At 38.4% G+C, this 22,653-nt stretch overlaps 1 protein-coding gene across 8 annotated transcripts in view; it reads right to left on the bottom strand.

Moving 5' to 3' along the window:
• MEIS2 (Meis homeobox 2) overlaps window positions 1–22,653 on the bottom strand; it is a gene marked incomplete at both ends in the record, with an annotated part of 168,327 nt that overhangs the window by 118,093 nt on the left and 27,581 nt on the right. For 2 of the 8 annotated variants that reach the window (XM_079537147.1, XM_079537148.1), the window contains one exon: window positions 9,751–9,852. The exons of the other annotated variants lie outside the window; for them this stretch is intronic. In XM_079537147.1, the coding sequence (XP_079393273.1) occupies window positions 9,751–9,852 (102 nt within the window). The remainder of the gene's footprint in view (window positions 1–9,750; window positions 9,853–22,653) is intronic. 8 annotated transcript variants of the gene reach the window in all.

The raw sequence follows: 22,653 nt of genomic DNA, 5'->3' as shown, positions 1-22,653 counted from the left end.
CCACACGAGAACCCATTCACTGTAAATGCATCCCTACAACCATTCTGAATACATACGATAAGTAATCAAGTTAAATGTTCTGTAGTCTATATATTCGAGGCCCTCTGCAGAGGTGGCAGTAACTGTGTCACTGTTCAGTGCACATAATACACTGTCAGATGAGCCCCTCCCCAGAAGTAGCACCCCCGGCACACATACATACGCACGCACAAACACGTACACCAACTACAACCCTGCATATAGCATTTGCATGACATGAAAACTTCTACATCTCTGCATCAGTGATTATTATCATTAATAAAAAAAAAAAGATGCACATCAAGGTAGAGCTCTCACTTAATCAGAACTTTCCATCAACATCTTTCTCTTCTGTGCTTTTCCCTGGCATTAATTGTGCATTAGCAAAAATCATTTACTTTTAACAGTCATAGTTATTTTTTCTTGCCCTCCAGCAAAAATGCCTTGAAAGCCTGCCTGGAGGGCATCTAAATTATGTATCTGAAAAACTCTTCTGGCAAGGCATTGCAGGACCCCTACTTTCTTAAAATTCATACGAGCACGTCTTCCTGTTTTTGGGAAGGCATCAATCAAGAGCAGCAATATATGCCATATTCCTACATTAATATTTGAACTAATAACTTTAAAAAAAGGAAAGAAACAAGATCCGACTTGTGGCATAATCAAATGCAAAATAAATGAAGAATACTGGGACAGCGCTGAGACTTTATAGATTGCTGTGTTTTCCTTACACATCATTAGCCCGGAGCCACACGAAAGAGGAAAACAGAGAAGTGGAGAGTTTATGCTCCCTGCTGGTGTTTAAGAAGCCGAGGTCCTGGAAGGACATCTGGGAATTGTGCTGAGACGGTGGTTTTTGTAATTTAAGAATAGACATTCATTAGCAGTAAATGCCATAAATCCCATGCTAAGTAAAAACCTTGTCCAAGAAAGCCTAAAACAATAAACTCTGTGCTCAATGTAGCCTGAGCTAGACGCTCCATAGCTTCCTGAGGAATGCTATAGATTCACGAACTAATTCCTACAGCCCTGTCTAGCTCTGCAGTGATACTAAATGAAATACATTGCAGCTACGCAGAGTCCATTTGCTTTAAAAGTTGCATTTCAGCTCCATCTTCTCTCCTGTGCCAGATCACCCTTCTTCCACCACCTCCCCTGTGAAAAACCCACCCTCTCGGACCAGGGAGACTGAAAAAGCCACAGCAAAGAGCTGGCAGATTAATTTTATTGACATTTCCATTTTCACTGCAATGTGATACCCTCCATCACATGGAAGAGATGACCCTCACTATTTACAGACTGACAGGCCACTTCATTACAACCACCCAGCCCCAAGGCAGAGCAGCTCCTTTCCATCTGCCCAAACACCAGAGCAAGACCCCAAAGTCACTGCTCTTTCTCATGCTTCTTTTCTCTTCTGTTTGTTTCCATTAAAGACAGAAAAAAGGAGAGTCAGATCACAGCAAACCAATCAAAGAAAACACAGAAGCCCTATGTACTGTAACCAAATGCTCATTTTTGTATGATGCTAGCTATTTACAAAGTGCTCCTTTTCGTTGCCCACCCCCCATACTCCACCCCAGACCTCTCTATCACAGATGAGCACACACACGTGCATGCACACGCACACACACACACACACACACACTTACTTTCCACTATGCCAAGGAACTGCTGCAAGGCAAATTCTCACAAACACTAATGGCTTCTGACTGCTCCTTGGCAACCCCAGCATTTTAACCTGGGTGGATATGCTCTCCAAAATACAGACACTGGAGCTATCTCATCAGCTGTTCATGTGACACAGATGGAGAGTGGCTATTAGGAGCCAGGCAATGGGCCTTGGGGATCTGAGGTGCTGTACTGTAGCCTCAGGCAATTTTGAAAAGCAGTACCCGGAGATGGGGGGGGAAAAATCTGCACTGAAAGTGCAAGTTTGAAGTCAGTCAGTCCGTTTGTCTATCTGTCGTATGGATAAAGATATCTTTGTCTCTGTATGTAAAAGCTATGTGTGTATGCATAGGATGCATGTAGCTATAAAACTTGCTTTCTGCTCCATCCTTTCTCACCATAGAAGCACTTGTTCACACTATGAACAGACAAATTCCTGTTTATCCTTACACACACACTCTCTGCTTTGTGGGTATCCTCAGCAGGAGTCACCTACATGCTAAATCAGTGTTTAGACCTTTTGGAGAGGTTGTTAATATCCTAGTTTTAAAAGCTAATAGCAGCCCAGGAGATGAAAGTTCAGCTAAAGCTTCCATTGGCTTCCTAGCTTAATCAGTAGTTAAAATGGTAAGAGACAGAGCTTCCTTAATCTGCTCCATAACCTCATGAAAGGATATTCAAATATCATACCTCCAAATTACCTCAGCAGATGAATACACACTGCAAGATTTGTTGCTCCTGGTAAACTACAGGCCCAATCCTGTTAAGCTGTATTGTCATATCTTTAATAGCACTACAACTGCTGACATTACTGGCTGTTTCTTGTTGCAAAAAATCATACAAGTAGCCCTTCACAGATGCTTCCAAGATAGAACGATTTAATTCTCAGATATGGAGGGCCTGAACCTAGTTTGCCTTATACAAATAAAATAGGAATTATTTTAAATGAAGAAAAAAATTATCAACAGTAGAATAAAATTGGCAGATATGAACGTCACTCTACTGCACATTGGATTCAGCATGTTTTAATTGCTGCGTGAATGAAGCCAATTTTAAATCATTTTAAACATCATTAGAAGTGGCAGTGCTTCTATAAACTGTTCACATCTTGATTTGGACTGTACCTAGCAAGAAGAGCAGAGACAGGTCCTAATATGCACGGAAATAGCAATTATACAAGCACAGTTAACCCAGTGTTGCTGTGGAGAAATTAAGTCTAGATTTTGGCCCTCTGGCCTTTCTTTCACAACACAGCAAAAACACAGAGGGTAACCTTCTGCTTCTCACACTATTCGTTCATTTATTCTTATGCAAAGAGTACAAGTGATTTCCAAACCTTATATTTAGGTTAGGAGAGTGGAAAATTTTTAAGTGGCACTCTCTTTATGGATATGTCAATGACTACACAGGATTCAAGTCAAGAGAGACTCAGGCACATTACCAAGCTTGTTTCAGATCTTGTGATGTATAGTAGTCTCAGCAACCTCTAAGAAAGGTTGAGTGAGTATCACAGAAATCACTGTCATAGGAGTTGAAAGGGACTGTTGGACATCACTGAGTCCAGCTCCCCTGCTAAAGCAGGTTTCCTACACGAGGTCACACAGGTAGATGTTCAAGTATACAAGAAACATTGCAAATTGACCCACACAGGATTTCTTACAAATGTTCTCTTCCAGGGGAAGGGCTTGTGGAGGAGGCTAGAGATGCAAAACTTCTTTCACACAGCAGGAAATTAGGCTTCCACACTAGACACTTTTAGCATGTGCTGAGAACTTCTTCCCACAGGATAAATCGTTTTGCTTTGAAAGCAAAGCAGACTACTATTTATTTAAAACAGACTGTGTAAGTAGAGGAGGGTTTCCATCGCACTATAATTTCAAATTCATCTTGTTGCAAACTGACCGCCCTGGGCAGACAATTTGCTGATTCCAGTATTCACACAGCTAAGAACACAATGGGACACAGTGTCCAGTCCTACAGAAGACCTCTCCTCAGTATTAATCTTGGTCCTTATGCTCTTCACAGAGCAATGACCCAGGGAAACAAGACGTCAGAACTGCTTAAAAGATGCTCATCAAGTCTTTCCATCATCTTTTCATTATCTGCTAACATGATAGATAAGAGGTTATCTATCTAAGCAAAAAAGGAGAACTGAAAAGGATACCCTAGTGATGTGAAAGCACAAAAGTCCGGTTAACAACCCTGATTCAAATTTCAGAAATAGTTCCCATTACCATCATAACAAGCAGAGCAGCAAGAAAAGCGATTTCTAGAAAGATACACTTCAGAACTCAGTGTCTGAGTTTCTTCCTCAGAGTTCCCTTATGGCTTTACGGTTTGTCATGGTAAAGGAAAAGAAATAAGAGAAGGGATCTAACAAGGACAAAAAAAGGCACTTCACCATTTCACTAAAAATAGTGCAACAAAATGAAAGCCATATTAAAGGACTCTGAAAACTACTCCATAATCGTTTTGCCTAGCATTTTGACAGATACGAATTTGCAGGTATTAATGCAAAACAAAGGGGAGATGCTGCGTGCATCCTTATATTCAGAATTTGCAATTACTTGTACATATAATGTATCCATCTGGAGACATAAGTATTCAAAACCATTATTAACAAATATGTTCAGCTTATTACTGAGATCAACACCATCACAAGAGAAAAATCTTAAAAAAAAAAAAAATACATGATTAATTACCATTGTCAAAAAAAAAAAAAAAAAAGAGCTAGCAATAGAGAACTGTTTGAATACGTTTTGAGGATGTGACAGTCTGTGCTGTTGGGAGGGGTAACAGAGTGAAAAGTTCAGTTTCAGAATCCAAGAACCTTCAGGAGGACTCATTACCTCCATTCCATCCTGTTAAAATCATCAGGCTTTTAGCCTCACAGCTTCAGCAGTTCATAGCTCTTAATATAAATTGTTGCTTCTACTGTATTTTCTTTTCTCCTCATCTGAATGACCAATGTTCATGACAGTTGTCTTAATCTCTCACACCCCCAGAAGCAACAGATCAGAGATTTGCCATCATACCAGTACTCTGACAGTAAAGCGGAAGCTGTTTACAATAGCTTGACTACAGGTGGGACAGAGCCATGGGACAGAGCCATTGGAAGCTGTGTAGGCAAGTCAGAGGCATGCCAGTTTTACCTGCACACTCAACTGCCACTTGTCACATCAAGGAACAGGATGTCCTCAGGTAAGCTGCTGTAGCCAGCCTCCTGCAATCCCTCCCCTCTGCGTATCTGAGACACCAGACACATCTGATGGTGCATTGTCAGATGAAGTTTTGAGGGAGCATTTTGGAGAGTAAGAGATGTTGGATGCTCTTGTACTGAAAGCAGCAGGAAGATTTCATACAGATGGCACCACCATTTCTCTGACTACAGATGTTATCCTTTAGCCCTTCTAGCAGCTGGGAAGAAATAAAGGGTTGCTCTTCTCTCTGCTGTTCTTTTGGAAGATCCTGAATACAAAGCCATACAAAACCTTTGGGCTAATAACATAAAGATGTACTTATACAAATTTCACACAATCCAGATGTTAATGACAACTATAAATTCAAATGGAAAGGAAACAAAAATAACTCAGGCTACTATTAGACCTCACCTACAAAGGAGTTCTGCTTGATCTAACCATATTTTAGCAACGCTGTCTCAGTCAGGAAAAAGTCTCCATTACCATCTGGAAATATGTGCTAAAGCCTTAAAGAGTTGCATAGTATTTGGTATCTAACATGTATTTAAAACAAAAGACAGAAAAAAACCCTATTTATTTTCTGTGTCTGGAGAAGCACCTTTCTATGTTCATCAATTTATCTCATTTTTAAATAGGCATTTACAAATAGTTAATTATTTACTTAAGAGTAGCAATGACATTCCAGATACATTATTTTTATATCTGTACATGCAGTAAAATTGGTGACTCAAATCTTTAGAAATTATCTGCAGAGCAGTGATGTTTCACATTTCTCCTCTCATTGCCTTCCTGTCCAAGAACTAAGAGAAAAGGCTAGATTTTGAGCCCTCAGTTGTTGGATGTCTAAAGCTTATGCTTATTTGTGAAGTGAATTGAGAATTCTCATTGCTTATATCTGAAAGCCAACATATTATTCCACCTTTTTTTACAGAAAAAACTAACAAACGTTGGTTTAAATTTTAAGCTCTTTTATACAGCCAATGGATTTGTGTTTTGTGCATTGTAATTCAACATTTTTTCACATCAGGTGAAAAAAGTGTTCCAAGGCAGACAAGGGGAACAGCAAAGCAACCTGCTAATTACTGATCTCTCTTACGTTCCTGCTGTGCTAAACTGTCCGGACATGTTGAAGTGAAATTTTTCCGCGATTTTCAAGTGACTAGTTCATGGCCCACTGCCGTGGAGTGCAGGAGAAGGGATGAAATGCTTTAGTTTACATGCAACATTTACTAACTGTGTGGGTTTTCCGACATTAAAGAGGGGACAGTGACCCATGCCACCTTTTTCACACTCAAAAGAGCACTGAAAAAACAGTCTTCATAGGCTTACCTCAGGCTTCCCTGGCCCTTAACACCCTCCCCCCAGGGTAGGAGCAGAAAGAGAAAAAAGAAGGGATTTTATGCTCCTTTCTCTTCAACTTTTCAGGCGGTATAAGCAGCATTTAGCAAATTCAGCCTCCAAATGGCTCCAAATGCTCTGAGCTGCAGGGGCTCATCCTTTGTTAGCCTCCCTCTATTTACACAGGATTTACGCAGGCTCTCCACTGAAGAGACCACATGTTTCTGACAGAAAGCACTTCCATTCACACTGCATCAGGCAACAGGATTGTAACCGCTGCAGCTTCACGCTGACCTGAGATTAGGGATTTCAGCAACATTGAGATGGTAACAATCTGCTAACTAACGAAAATTATCCATGGAGAACTCTGCTGCTTTCGCCAGTTAAAACGGCCATGGCCAGATAGATTAGGTTACTTAAAAGAACAATTAAGAACTAGCTACTGTCGGGAATATGCATGTCCATCTACAAATAACATATGCACACACACACATAAATATCGGAAGAAAAAAAAAAATCAGACTGCGGCTTGGATTAAAACAATTTCACCCACTGGCTGAAGACATAAAGTGTAAAAACAGACAGATGGACACATATGTAAATGTGGCTGCATTTGTTTCTGTAGAGCTGGCAAGTTAGTAATAACAGTATAGTTTAATAATTTATTTTCCACGCTATTTTCACACTGGTTAACTGGGCAGTGGCAACATGCACATGGAACCTCAGGAACAGGATAGCTCCTCCAGCCTGACTGCCACGGGAGCAAACAAACCAGCCAGGAGACCTTCCCTGGGCCTAGGGCTCAGTTCTGGCACCTGATGTCTGTCTGTAGATCTTTTAAATTTCTTTATTTTCTTTACTCAGTTTGGACAGTCAGGATTTAAGCACTGAGATTTTTTTCCCAGATTCATTATTTTGTTAGGGTTTTTCAAAACAGGGAATATACACGCACAGTGCACGGAACATTGCTAGCTGGAGCTCGTGTTTTTTTTGCTCAATAGCCTTTAATGGAGTAAAAGAAAATTAGATGGGAACATGGGGCTAGAAAGGACCACACAGATCCAGTTTTTGATGAGGTTCATTTTGCCATTTTAATTCAGGGAATTATTGTACTTCTGCAGCAAAGGAAAAAACAATTTACTTTAGCAACAGTAACTCAAACATGCATCCGATAAGCACATAAAAAGTACATGGTATATTCTGTCGTTCTCCATAGTATATCATAATAAAGCTCTTCTGGGCACTCAATGATTCATTTTTAGTGATCTCCCAAATGCCCTTATCCACAGTTAACACTCAGATTTTATTAAGGAAGAAAGCAGGGACAAATGTCCACTTAAGTCCCAGCTCTCAAATTCAACTCTGCTTGCACTGCAGTACCTAAAAGCTAAAGCTTTTTTAATGTTCAGTTCACTCCCCTGTGTGGCATTTCTGCTAACACAGAGTTCACAATCTTTCAGCCCCAAACACAGAAGGCTGCTATCTTCAAGTCATCCAAGGAATGTGCCAGATACTATCATCAGACCTGCAATACAAAGAACCAGAAAGAGGCAGAGACCAAAAGGAGACCTACTGATCAGGTTACTGAAGTCCAGAAAGTCTTTCCCAGCATGGTAAATGTTAAGTTCTGCACCAGCAAATGTTACAATTAAGATTCTTGTAGTTTGAGGAAATGCTAGCTTGAGAAGCCAAAGGTACATCCATCTGAAGATGTACTTTTTTGTACGTTCATCCTGATCTCACACCCCTCATGCTGGCATATAACTGCCGTCAAGCACTTTGTTCTGTTCAAGCAAAATTATCATTAATGTCAGTGGCAGTTTTGCCTGAGTAAGGAGTGCAAGACCAGATCCTTGTCTTGTTCAAACAGAATTGCAAGCACTGCACTTCCAGAAGAGACCTACTCATTAAAACTTGTGGTTTATGCTGATTTATGATGCTCTTCTGTTTAAAAGCGAAACTCACTTTGTACCTCACAAAAAGGAAAACATTCAATGCACTTGTTTCTACAGGGCTTTAACTTCATTTATCCCTCACCTCCCAGCACAAGTTGTGAAATTTACACACAGTTTTTTGCACCTGGGCTGAAGGAAAGCATCATTAAATTAGGCTTAAGTATTTTGCTTGCTCCAGTAATTACTCTGCAATGTGAACGTAAATAGCTGCTTTTCTGTTTAAATTTTTCATCATACTAAACACTGTCACAGAAAATTTTCTTGTACTGCAGTCTAAATGCTGTTCTTTCCCAATAATTTTTCTACATATATTTAGAGAAATATTTTTAGCATTCTTGTAGTAATTCTGTTAAGAATACCAGCTGCAGACTCTGGTCACAGCTGAGACAACAATAACAAGTCATTAAAGAAATCTAGAGACAAAAAACCTTCTTTTTTTCTGCCTAAAGCACATCTTCTTTAAGAGTCCATTTTTTTCTTTTGTTTTTCAAATCTATCCCCACTGAAGCAGAAGGGATATTTTTTCTAATTTCCCCAATCTACTGTATCAGTGTTAGTAAGTACTAAATAGCTACACTTGATTTTAAGCATCATTCCTTCTCCTGTTATTTGTTATTCTGTCATTTTTGTCATTAGAATAATAATTTCAAATATGGGCCAAATAACTAAGTTCAATTAAAATTCTACCTGCACTTGAAGTTAACTAATTAAGTTCAATATCTCATCAATATTTAACCTTTAACATTTTGCAGTTGTTGTTTATATTTAACAGTAACAGAATACGGAAAATTTTAAAGTAGATGATTGCTAACATCCTGTACTGTTCTTCCTCATTAAAAAATTAGTGTGGTTCTTGAGGAATAAAAATTTCCTTCCATTTTGTAAGTAGCACTTAGAGCATTTCATTTTCCAAACGGCTGTTACATGAACTGTGAGGTATTTGGATGTCATATTGTTCCATTAAGAGGACCTGCAGTTGGACACTGCAGCTTGTATAGAAGACATCCCTTAAACTGGTGTCCACTAACACAGCCAGGGTCTGTGTACTGTGCACATTTAAAACTTCCTTTTCCAGGATTATTTAGCTATAACCAGTGCCAGCCTGAACCATGACATGCAAGTATATATATTCACAGCAATTCTTCGCTTCCAAAACAAGTTATAACTAGAAATGTAACAGACATTTATTCCTGAGAGGCACTAACTTAAAAGCTTCAGTTATTAATGAGGACATTTGTTAGGCCACAAGTTCAAATGCACATTAGTCTATGGGAAGATTTATAGGAAAAGAAAAAAAGAAAAAAAAAAAAAGAAAAAAACCCATGGCTGATTATTAAAAAAAAAATAAAAATGTTTGGACAGAATACATCAAAATGAACCATGAAAGATATTCTAGGTGACAAAATGTATACAAAGTTGTATATTACATAAAACACAAATAATGAGCGCTATCTTGATATGCATTCACAAACACCTGAGCAGCATCAAAAAAAGATGCTTGCTGTGAATGCATAGTGCAGAAGATGTAACAATACGAAACAACTCCAAACTTGGCGAATCTTACATACCATATGAGCTCCAACACCTATGCACAGTAGGGTGGATTAACTCGCTGGGTGCTGTGGACATATATATGCACCTCCTCCTAAAGTGTTCATTTGGCTGGCAGTCTGGAAAATGCCAGAATGTGAAGGGTTACGTTGGAACAGTGACAGTCTGCTTTTGTAGGTTTAAGTTAAACTCCATACTTAAAATATAATGTGTTTTTTAGGTATTTGGAGACATATTGTTTATAAGTAGTATGATATTTTGTACAAGCCCAATGAAGGGCTTGATCCAATGATTGCTGCAGCTGGTGAGTAATGTCCCAGCTGACAACTCAGTGCTTTGGTTCTGCCCACGTTTACTTTCAGTGAAAATCTTTTCAGGGTTCTTGTCCTGCAAATTGTCTTTATAATATCAGAAAGACTTACAAGCAACTTGCTTTCTCTTATCTTAGAGTTTTATGGGATTGTTCTGTGATGATACAATTTAAAAAAAAAAAAAAGCAAGGGATCAAGAAGAGAAGGCCACGGCCTTCTCTGCTCTCTGCGCATAGCCTATCCTGTAGGATAGCTTAGGCCTTCTTTAAGTAAGCAAAAAAAAAACCTGATAGAGCAAAATTTTGTAGAAACACAGAGAAAAGCTTTTGACAGAGTTTTCCAGAAAATGGATTAACAAAATAGGGTAGCAGAAAAATAGCAAAACTTAAAAGTAGATGACTTGTTTTAACATTATATACCTAGAGGTTCACAGCACAAAACTGAAAAGCACAGACACCCCTGTCCCCAAACACCTGAAGCTTTGTTTTTCTATTCATTAGCCTGTATTTTGATTTCATGTTCTTCACCACAACAGAAAGCATTTCCAAAGACAAATATATAGTACCTACAAAATACTCCTAGACTGCCTTTTTCCCCTGAGTTCTTCCTTGGAAGAACCCGACATACTGGACTCCAGAGAACCCCATATCACACCAGAAGAGATGGGACTGGCTGTATGAACGGATTCCAAACAACAAACAAAAAAACCTGGAGAATTATAAGACTTCTATTCCAGATGCAGGTTCAGATGGGTTCAGTTGAGTTTCCCCTTGGACAGGCCATTCAGCCAGCCCATTAGAGAACTGACACATATACCATAAGATCAAATCTAAGCCCCACCAATCAAGCAGCAGTCCAGGCTAAATGTGCTGAGACAGCACATTTCCAGATCTTCATCACACTAGGCAGGGGAGTCATTCTTCTCAGTGCTAAAGTCGCTGAATGCACTCTTGAGGAGATAAAAAAAAATTAAGAACTGGCTGACTTTGCACCATTTGAGTGAGGTATTCACTGCTGACCCAGAACAAGGAATTGTCATGTTCTGACACTGGTTAGGGATCGCTGTAGATACAGCCATCTCTGATCTTTACAGCAAGGCTGTACACAAGAACAGTTTCTCAGTTGGTTTGCGGTATCAAGATGAAAACTACAGTGCTTAAACGCATTATGTTCTGGAATAAACTTCACACAGACTCTCTCCTTCTCCCCTTCCTTTGAAAACCTACGTGAAATGATGCCAATGAGAGAGCTTAAAAAAAGGCAAATAGGATTCTGTAAGTTAAGATTTGCCTCAAAGATATTAACCTCTCTTTGTTATTTCTACTTGTGTTTTACTATCTGTTTTACTTTCTATTTTACTACTAAATCATCTTTTAAAATTTAAGAGATTCATGCAGCAGGCTGAGGACTGAGATGCTAATAGCGTTGGAGCATTATCTAATACACAAAATTCTCTTTTCAGTTAACAAAGACGTGTCTTTCAGCAAACTTTTAAGGATAAGGATTTTCAAAAGTTCTTAAATGAGTAACATACAAAATTCCTTTAGATAGCAATTTGTGGTGGCTCTTAGATAAGTGAATGCTACATATTGCTGCTTTTAGAGACAAATATGTCAACATGCTCATGTTCTCATTTAAGCAACTACATTTTTTCAAATTTGAGTTTGGACATTTTTTTTACTAATTCTTGTTCATCTCAATATACATATCTTAAAAAATTAAAATGCCACAATATGTGCTTCCTTTCCATCCTTAAGCACTCAAGTAGAATGCAGTTTCTTGGACAGAAGTACATGTGATCAAAATAGATATACAAGGACACTTCTTTTCTCTTTCAACTGAACAGCTCTATTTTCATATATGTTACTAGGAGCAGAAGCAGATCTTAGTGTTGCAACTTCAGTACAGAAGCCACACAGGTTTTTGTATCTGTGGCTGATCAAAAGCCCAAGTATTAATAGCACTGTCATCCTGTGCTTATTCATATCCAAATCCTGTGGCATAAATGGGAATTTGTTCTGAGAGACTCTGTTAAAAAATGGCATTTGGCCTTTCCCATTCCTACCTTAATGACATAAATGCTCTTTGGAGCCTCCTCTTCACCTGCTGCCAGTGTAGATGACACACCAAAAGCCAGCCAGGTCTCTGAGAGACAAGGACTGGTGTGTACCACTGCAGTGAGCACACTTACATAATCACTCACCCTGCATGTTTTAGTGCAGATAACTTCCCCCTTGGAGGAGAAAATTATCACATGAAGTGCAGATCTAGAGCAATTTCTATGAAATAAGAAATACCAACATCCATAATTCATTTGCAAATCATTAATGAGGCCCATTTTTCAACACCATTTATTTCTTACCAAATTGAATCATCTGGACAAAGAGAAGAAAAGAGAAGCTAAATCAAGCAGATGAGCACACCATTCCCTTCTCCTCAACCAGAGCTTCTTTCAGAAACCCATGACTGCTTTTACCTTTTGTGATATGGTTCAGCAAATAACATGGGCCCAGGCCCTAGCCCGTGGTGGTTCATAGATTGTACTTCCTTAGTTGTACCACCCCATCTATTGCTGTGGAATTAGTTGACAATGCTACTAGTTGTATCAGAAAAATAAACTAATTGGTCCCCGAGGACAGCTAGGTGCTTTGGAAGTCTTAAAAAAAAAATTAAAAAATCTCCCATAGCGATTTCTCAGCTTTCCTATACTGTATCCAGCACATTGGGACTTCTAAATTACATACCATAATTGACATCAAATATCTGTCCCATCAGTGAATATCTTTATTAGCATCAAAATCACTCACAACTAGTGTTCCTCAACGTTATTAAACAGAACTTGTTCTAGGTGTTGCCTTACTAATTAGTCAGGATGAGCCCGAGGAAGAAAATCTGGGTCATGTTAAATTAATTGGAATGAGCATGAAAATTAGCAGAGCAAACTGCATCAATTTTCTATAGAGAGCCTTTCTTCATGTTGAGAATAAAAATGGATATTATGAGGCATTAACCAAACTGCCTTCTGTGACTGCCAAGAGGTGTGTTACAGTAGCCCAAAAATATCATGCTCACAGATTTTCAGAAGTTAATGAGACATTTCCAGGAATGGTAAATACATGGTATTAAAATGGGTGTGCCTCTTATGGGAAAATGCCAAGTCATTTCATGTTTATTCAGGCATAACAAGCTCCTCAAAATGAGCATAATTTAAGAGGTGAATAGTGCAAAGAGGGCTAACATTCAACTAATTTTCCTTAAGAAAGAAAAGATTAAATTGAACAAAAAATGAATTAAGAGGTTTACAAATCAACAAGTCAACCATCAGATTGCAGCCTCTGCTCAGTATATTCTCATCAGCCCCTGCCATGAAGTTTTCAAAAAATGTCCCGAAGGCAGGGAACAAAGCGAGCAGAACTGATTACAGCCACACTCACCGCCTTGCTGTCTAAACTCTGTTTGGCTTCCTAATGAGCTCACTAAAAACCTAATTCATCTCCCATAACCCTTCTCAGCCCTCCTTGAAATTCACCATTATGGAAATTACAGATGAAACATTTACAGGCTGTGTTCAAATTACTGCTTCTTCAACAGGCAGGTCTCTGACCCTCACAGTGAACACAATAGAGGTATGTCCGGCATGAAACCACTCAAGCCGCAGCCTATAGAATAAAGAGGCTCAGGAAGGTTAAGACTTTTTCTCATGGTGACAATGATTTCCGCATTAATGCTTTCAGTTCCATGAATATGGGAATTTTGTGGGTTTGACAGTATATCAAATACAAATTGTAATTCAGAAGGGGAGAAATGAGTTGTACTGATGACAAATAGCTGAAATAGGCTAATGTGAATTCCCAGCCTGTTCATGAGGAAACTCCCTCAGTTCCTCATTACATGGAGTCAAAATGATCCTCACGGCACCTAGCCTGTAACTGGAAGATTACTGAATTGATGGATCCTTAGTTTAAAATGCAGCTGTTTTATTCTGCTTTAGTAATTAATTCTTTTTCCAATACCATATTGATTAAGCGTAGACCCTGATAAAGTTCAAACTGAGAAGAATCTCTAGTGGCTTCCTTACTTGCTCAGGAGACTCAATGAAAACTTCCTACAATTCCACCTGCCTCCTCAGAGTGCTGATCCAATGAACAGAACAGTTTTTTTTCTCATAAATTAGTAAGGCCGTGTGGAGCTGTATTAGCTGATTGTTGCTTTTGTCTCTCTACTTGCTGACTTGCTTTTCACTTTTGCTGTCCTTTGTGCTGTCACACACAAAGTCGGAGTGCAGCTGCCATTGTGAACCCAAACCAAGGTAAAGAACAATTCGTACAAACTACATTTTTCCCCCCACTTTATACAGCTGCAACTCCCTGAGCAGTGCTGCACTCAATAAGGCCTCCTGGGATCCAACTAGCAGAGAAATCTGTGCTGAAGCATGCAGTCATTCTGTGGGACTAAAGGGTGCTGCGGGGGGAGTAACCTGTTTTCTTCAAGCAGCTCCACCTTTTGGGAAGGAATATTTGCTGCTTTGTTTTAGCAGCCAGAAATGATCTGTTGTGGATTTTATTTGTCGTTGTTTTTGTTAGAATAAATTAAAAAATAAAATCACATGCAGAGAGCACTATAGCTGCTCAAGACCAGAAACCACTGCTGCCCCTATGAGGAGTGGGATGTGGGTCCTTGCTGACCATAAGGCAGCCAGTGGCTGGCCATGAGCAAGCACTACAAACACAGCAGCTCAATATGGCAATTCAAGAAGCAATTGCCAACGTGTTGATGCTGTTCAAAGAGGCAAGCACATGTACTAGGAAATCAAAACTTGAAAATAAAAATGAGCATGTTGATAGAAAGTTTATCAGATTACAGCCAGCACATGAGACTTTTTTTTTCCAAGAAAATCAGAAGTACTAGGAATGTTTTCAGACCAATGTATTTTGTTATTGTTTCTTCCCCAAACCGCCACAGCCCTCCTCCTCCTTCCCGTTCCCACCGCCTGCAAAAGGAAAGGCTGGGACCTCCTGTGCTTGCACACTGCGATTTATAACTTGAACCTGCCATCTGAATGGTGATGTGCTGCATCTACATGGGCTGGAGAATCAGTAACAAGTCATCAGCACAAGTAAATGATCTGAAGGAGTGGCAGGCATGCCAGACATTAGCAATCCTTGTTCAGGTGACTTATTGGTTAATGGGAATCCATGTAGGCTAAGGGTCTCATTCTGATCTCATACTGTCTGAGAGCCCTGGCTTAACCCTGGCCTCTCCTGTAAGGTAAAAGCAAGCCTTTTCTTCAGGACAGTCTGCCAGATTCCTACTCACCCTGTGTGCACTTAGGGTACTAAGGCAGTAGGTAGAAACAAGGCTGGCATTACGCAGCCGTGCATGGTGGCCAACAGACAACTGCATTCCCCAGCTTTGGAGCATTCTTCTGTGGAGCAAAAGGTCACCCCTCACAGATGTCCCCAGCAGACACCCAGTTGTCAAAAGGTTGTATAATGTAATGCACACAGTCACTGCCAACAGTGCACTGTTCTCATCAAGACACATAACATGTTGCATTTATAAATCATTTTCTTGTTGAGAGCAACTTAGATTTTTTCCCCCTAAGTTCTGTTCAATTATCAGAAAAGTGTAAGGAACACTGAGAAAAAACAGTCCGCCCCCCAGCCCTCACCAATTCACTGCTGCAGAATTTAATTTTCCTCTTCAGTCATGTCACTCCACACAAGAAGATGCTTCTGTTTTATTCCAGAAAAAAGAAAAATAAAGAAAGAGAAATAAAAGGACCATATTCCAAAGTGTGTAACAGTAAAGCATATAGTTTGGAGGCAAAAATAGCACACATTTGGTGAAATGGAAGATAGCAAACAATTCGTCGGAAAAGCTAGGCAGCCAGAAAAATTTAATGAAGAAAATCCTTGTTCAGTTTAATGTGTGCTATTCTAATTTCTTCCCTTTAAAAGTAAAAAATATGCACCCTGTGTGGACAAGCAGAAAAGGAAAAAATGATGTGTTCATTTATTACAAATCCAGGTTTACTTGGCACAGAAAGCTTATTTCTCCAGAACACTTCAAAAATAAGTCCTAATTGGTACAGTATCTCAGCTTTTCAGTTTCTACTGCCTCTAGATAACAATAATATAACAAAGATTCCTTCTTTATTGAGGACCATTACTATAAAGAAGCTATCATACAAAATCACACAAAACAATTTATTTCTAGAATGGATTCAAACAAGTTTGTCAGGATTCCTATCTAATTATAAATTGCATATTTAATAGTAAAGTAAGACGGATGTGGCTGGAAGATTACAGATGGGAAAACATGGCTAGAGGTATTCCAAATTACTCAGCCTAATCCTAAGCAATAGAATATTGAGGGTACTGGGAAATTCTAGAAGAATTAAGCATGATATACTGTAAAAAGTTCAATTAAATACCCAAAGATAATGATCTGAGATTATTTCAGAACTGCCTGCAATCTGTAGTCCTTCCAAATGCAGACTGCTTGTCCTTCTAAGCACTCCTCTTCTGCTCACTACTTTAGACCCTGAACCTAGAGAAAGCACGCCTCCAAAAAAATCCCGGTTGGTGCATTCAGGACTCTCATACCATACACTTGACCATCTTGAATTAATGGGAGTTAACGAAGATACATATTCTTAAAAAGAACTGCAGCTTCTCAGGTCTAATCTATGAACTCTAAAGACCTTGGTTTTATGAGCTTTCCTCAGGGTAGGTATTTCAGCATTCTGAAAACAGGGTTATGGACTGTTAAGTTAAGCACATGTTCTGCATCAACATTTTAGTTTCAGCAGGTTATTTGGTGCCAAGTTTGCCAGTCAGTATCATCAATCCCGAAATATGTGCATGTTTGTTTTAACAGGTGTTTTGAGAACAGCACAAGATAGGAGAAAAGCACTGTTAATATCTTCATTTAGCATCTACTCTTAATTCCAAGAACCCCTCACCCTTCCCCCAAAAATATGACAAAATTTCAGCTGTGGCACCTAAGAAACATAGCTGAAAAACAGAGCTTGCCTGCTCATTTCTTTTGTGTACTATTTCCAATATGACAATCACAGACCTGGTTTAGATATGGTATGAACATTTACTTAAAGAATACTGGAAGAAAAAAAGTGAGTCTGAAGCAAAACAAACCAACCAAACAAAAAGAATACCATCAATCCCCCCTATCCTCCCCTCATTTTTATACAATGAAGCATAGACAGGGACTTTCACTCAGTCTGTTCCTATCTGTTAACATTGTTCATTTGTTAACATTTGCACCATAAGATATATTCAAAAGTGAAACAAACACAATCTAAAAACAAAACAGGCTCACCCTCATCAGTTGTCCCACAGAACCAAAATAATAATTTGCTTTAAAAAAAAAAAAATAGAAGTAAAACATAACAGTAAGATGTACATGCACTTGCACACACTGTCACATTTGTGGGTCAGTTGAGATGGTGCATCACAATTTTCACAAAACCCACATGCACACATACACACTTCTTGCAGGTGTTATCTCAGACTTGGTCTGCTGAGAAGTGAAGTGAATCCCCGCAGCGATGTTTGAAGGTTTAAAAGCTCCGTTTTTTGTTTCTAAATGCCTATGAAAACATTGACTATGCTCAGAGGCCTTTTAAAACAAAACCAAAGCTTTTAAAGCTTCAAAAGCGGTCATGGGAATTTGCTCATCAGGAGGGAATCCTAAATGAAGGCCAAGATTCAGTGGATTCCCCTGGATGTGACAAAAGCTACAGCCTGTCTGCAGAACTACTGCTTCTTACAGCAGATGTGGGCTGATCCAAGCAAAATCTGACCAATCTTTGTCCATGCCATAGATTTTGCAAAATCTACTTTTTAGAAGGTTTAATCCTCCTCAACTATGTCCTACTATTTTCTCCACCATATTATACAGAAAAAAAAGCAACACCTTTATAGGTATCTATAAAAAGCATACCTTTATAGGTATGTGACAGAGAGAGATCCCCCAGAGATGACTGCCAAAGTCATCAGCAAAATCATCAGCTTAATAACAAACAAACAAAAAAAAAAAACAGAGTCAGGCTTAGAGCTCTATTGTTATAACCTCAAATGCATATAGGGCAGGAAGGAAACCAAATGACAGTTGCTTTTTAATGTATGAGAGATGATTTACCGAAGAAAATATTCTAATGCAATGTTAAAGGCCTAGATAAGTTTGAAACATCTTTTTTTTCTTTATGAGATGTCACTGTTTCATACTGTAGCAGTCTAAAAAGAAGTTACTAAGCATGAAAATGTTTAAAGGACTGTTTTAAAAGGGAACCTGAAAGTAAAATCTGAGTAGAACAAAGCTAATGATTCAAGTATTTAAAGAATGAAAAGCTGAGTATAAATGAAAAGTCTTTCGTCTGAGTGTCTGAGATAGAGATCTTACTCAGCATTAAGGTGAAGCACACAAGCAAAAAAATCTACCATTTTGCATAAATTTAATCTAGGCATTGCTGCCTACCATGAAGCTAGCATTCTCCCTTCTCTTTGGGAGGTGATTTTGTTCATAGACAGTACATCTCACTTCTGTGAAATACAACAGCAAAATCGAGAGTTGGTAATAAGCACGGAAAAGGGAAAGGAGAGGAGGGTGCTGAGTTTGTTTGTTTTTTTTTGGCATTCAGAAGCAATATCCTTTCTCAAATGATCACAATTAAAGTGTATCCTGGTCTAGCAGACAGCTGTTTGCCTGAAGACCGGAACAGAAAACCAATACATGGATCTTCCACTGGACGTCTGGACACCAAAGGTTATATCTTGCTCTCTACAGCCACAGCTCAAACCAGGGCCATCACAACCAGAGGCACTACAGTAGCAAGCAAAATCAAAGTAAGACCGGGGCCCAACTAGTCATTCTCTGCTGGAGTGTACTCTCTGCAGAGCTAACAAATTATGCACTGGACAAGTTCTCAGTCTCAAGAATAACTGAACCTTACAAGGAAATTCTCTAAGGAAGCATGCAAAATGTTTATATGTGAATAAACAAGAAAAAAGAAAAAAAAAGAGATATATATACACACATCCCTGGTAAGAACATAAGCATCTCCTCTGAGCGCTTGTAAGGTAATCAGAGAAAATAACATGAAGTACAAGCTCAAATTTATATTCTCTGATTATATGAACACAAATTACATACTATAATATAATATAATATAATATAATATAATATAATATAATATAATATAATATAATATAATATATATTTTATATATATATACTTTTTTTTTTTTTTTTTTTTTTTTTTGCCAGCACATGCACTCAAAGATTGAATCAATTCTTTCAAATATACAGACTGCACTCTCATCAGCTCCCACTGAAGTCAGAACGTGACCTATTGTGTACTTTACATTCACATCAACAAATTTGGTAAGCACACAGAAGAACTGCTTTAAAAAGATGCAAAATTCTTCACTGGTTCTGAAATAAAAGGACAGCTTATTTCTTTTAAACAAACTTGGAATAGCTTAAAGGATGGTTAATTGGCATACAGTAAACCTGAATTCTGGCAGCGTGGACTTGGAGCTAAAATGACATTCACTTTGGTGGTCTTAGGACTCTAGGATTAGTATACAAGAAGGCAGAAAGGGGTTGGAAATCAAATCCTGAATGTCAGTGATGAATTACCAAATTATAAATGTCTGAATATGAAACATATTCCTGCCCAAATTAAGATTCAAAAGAGAAAAAGAAAAAAAAAACAAAAAAGGGTAAATCTGTACCTGAGACAAAGTTATAGATTAAATTAAATTTTAAAAATAATAATAGTGGTTTTTCTTAAATATCAATAAAACCCTTCTTTCATAAAGATCTTTCTCATAGACAGAACTTTATGCCAAAGTATTCTCAAAGCTGGGAATATGAACAGCTAATAAGACCCAACCCAGGAAAATAATTTGGTAGGATAACCAAAAGAACAGTGTTTCCTCTATTGTTGCAGATGTGCACTACAGAAGATTTTCTGGAAGTGGACAAAGTGAAATTAATTTCATTATTCTGATAAAGCACTGTTGAAAAAAAACCAAGGCTATTAAGAAGTGTTAGACTTAGTGAATACTTTATCTGGAAAAATATGTCTGAATTTAATGCACAAAAAAAAAAGATTATGAATCAGAGATTTTTTCTCACTCAAATATACTTTCACATGTTAAGGGATGTCTTGAACAGAAGAAATTAGGTGTCTAAATACACAAATTGAATCTTCAGTGTATGGACTCAAGTGCAGGAAATCTCACCTAAATCTGATAAGTTAAAACAAAACTTACTAGCTGTCTTTTTAATGAAAACTTAATTTGGGACTAGAATGAAAAAAGTCAATTGAGAACCTAATTAGGAAGCTTTCCTTTTAGTAATGTTTAGAGGAAATTCCCAGTATTCACATGCATTACATAGCTGACATGCTTACAGATTTCCAGGAGAGTCTTTCAGCTGGATTATTCATATTTGTATGAACTACCTACTTCCTAGTAGGTGTTATTTCATCATTAAAGTACAGTCCTTCAAAGGCTGAGGTGGTCCATATAAGCCCTAATGTGAGCCTCTTTGTTTCAAATATAAGAGCTTGCAATACATGAAGTTAAAGACATGTAAGTCTTTGCCAAAATGAGGTCCTACTCTGGCTGTCTTAGGCATTTGTAGCAAAGGAAGGTAGATGCTGATATACATATAGAATTTTTTTATTGTTTACCCCTTCTTGACTAAAAATATTTACCATCCCCTAAACACTAATTATTACACTGAAATCTTGAACAAGAGGCAAGTCATAATCTGGATTTCAATACAACTCTGAGAAATAAAAATAAAAATAAAAGATAGTAATAAATAGTAAAAAGTAGCTTTTTGACTATTGAGAAGGCATAGGACTTCAGTAATTTTCTCAAGGCAGTGAACTGACAGAAAAGCAACACTCATTAAGTTTTACATATTCTGTAAACAATGTGTTTTTCATTTAAAACAGCTTTCTTTACAATCTAATAGCATAGAAATTTGAAGAGTTTCTACTTTGTCCTGAAATAAAACCTGCTAACCTTTCTTTTAGCAAGAAATTGCTTGATACGAAGCATTTAAGCATGAGGTCAATGCACCTAGGTGTTTTAAATGATTGAATTATTTACCCAGCTGGCTGGGAGTCCACAAGCACCGTGTGATGTAATCAGGTCAAAATTATTATTACTGTATCACTGAAGCCCATGGGAGCTCTGCTTCAGCACCAGAACCTCAGTGTGTTAGGTATGATACAAATACAGGAGAAAGATGGTTCCTTTCCCCACACACACCTTTTTTTTTCTCCCCCTTTTTACTGGCAGAAGCTCAGCATAACTCCATTGATTTCAAATGTATTAGCAAGGAAGAGCCTGATCCAAAGCTCACTGAAGTCAACCAAAATCTTTCTGTTGATTTAACAGGCTTTGGATTAGTCCCTAAATAAGAACAGATTTTGACTCAGCTAAAGGATTTCACTTAAGCTCTATGCTTCTTCAAGTATCTAGTAGGAGCGAAGAGAACACTCTGGTCCTACTGAGTAGGAGGCTGTGTTCATCTTGGACTATCCCCTTTAACAGATGTACAGGGTCAGGAGTCCTACGAAACGGAGAACCGTCAGTAAGTAGTAAATCTGAGGTGGGAGGAATTATGAAGGAAGCTCCAAGCTGAAAAACTCTGATCTGTGCTATTTAAGTGATGTTCCATCCTCTTTAGTCAGGAGTCAAAAATTAGACAAGGAATTCATGTGAATTTCCAAATTTTAAGCTTGTAAATAATTTTAAAGCTAAGAACTAAGTTCCGCAATAAAATTCTACACTTGTACTTGCTATATGCACTTCTGCTGAACTCTCTGCCAATGGGAATGCCTTAAATCTAGGTATGACCAACTCACAGCAGCATATGGAGAACCCCAAGGAAAGTTTAGACAATGTAATTGCTTAAACAAGTGTAGCCACAATCAGTTGGTGGGCATAACGCAAGATTATAAGAAAAAGAGCCCTCTTTAGTAACTTAAGAATTAAATGCAGGGGTTGTAAAAACATTTCATGGCACAAATCACACATCTTAACAGAGAATTTGCTGAATTCACCTCACTCACTCACGCGGCTATACCACCAACCCTTGTTACAGCAAATGCTCTGTTTATACAACAAAGTAGAAGACTCAAAGCCTAACCTGAGAATGAGGAATGTAAGAGTGTGCAAAGGTAACCATCCATAAAATAATTTGAGTTCTTTCAACAAATTGTGTGGCCTGCAGTCTAGACTAGTCCTCAGTATAAGCTCAAGCATCTGGGGTTTGCAATGGACTACATACTTGGAGCAGTTGAGTCAGCAGAGCACAGGGAAACCACTTTGTCTTGCTCCTTCCTGTGCTGACTGCACTGGCTATAGGTAGGAACCTATAGCCATTACACCAGCTCTGTCTCTCCGTTTCCTTCTATTTGCTCCTATGATAAAGATGACTTCACAAATAACCCCAAAACAGCTGAGCACTGTGGCCGTTACTTACAAGCCACTCAGATGTAAGAACAGAAAACCAAGAACTGTTTCCATCCTTTAGCTCTAGACATACCTGTGCACAAGATGAG

This window comes from Tetrao urogallus (genome assembly GCF_951394365.1).
Source record: "Tetrao urogallus genome assembly, chromosome: 6".
Lineage (NCBI taxonomy): Eukaryota > Metazoa > Chordata > Aves > Galliformes > Phasianidae > Tetrao > Tetrao urogallus.
The sequence above is the reverse complement of the archived record's forward strand: the minus strand, read 5'-3'. Positions and strand labels throughout refer to the sequence as shown.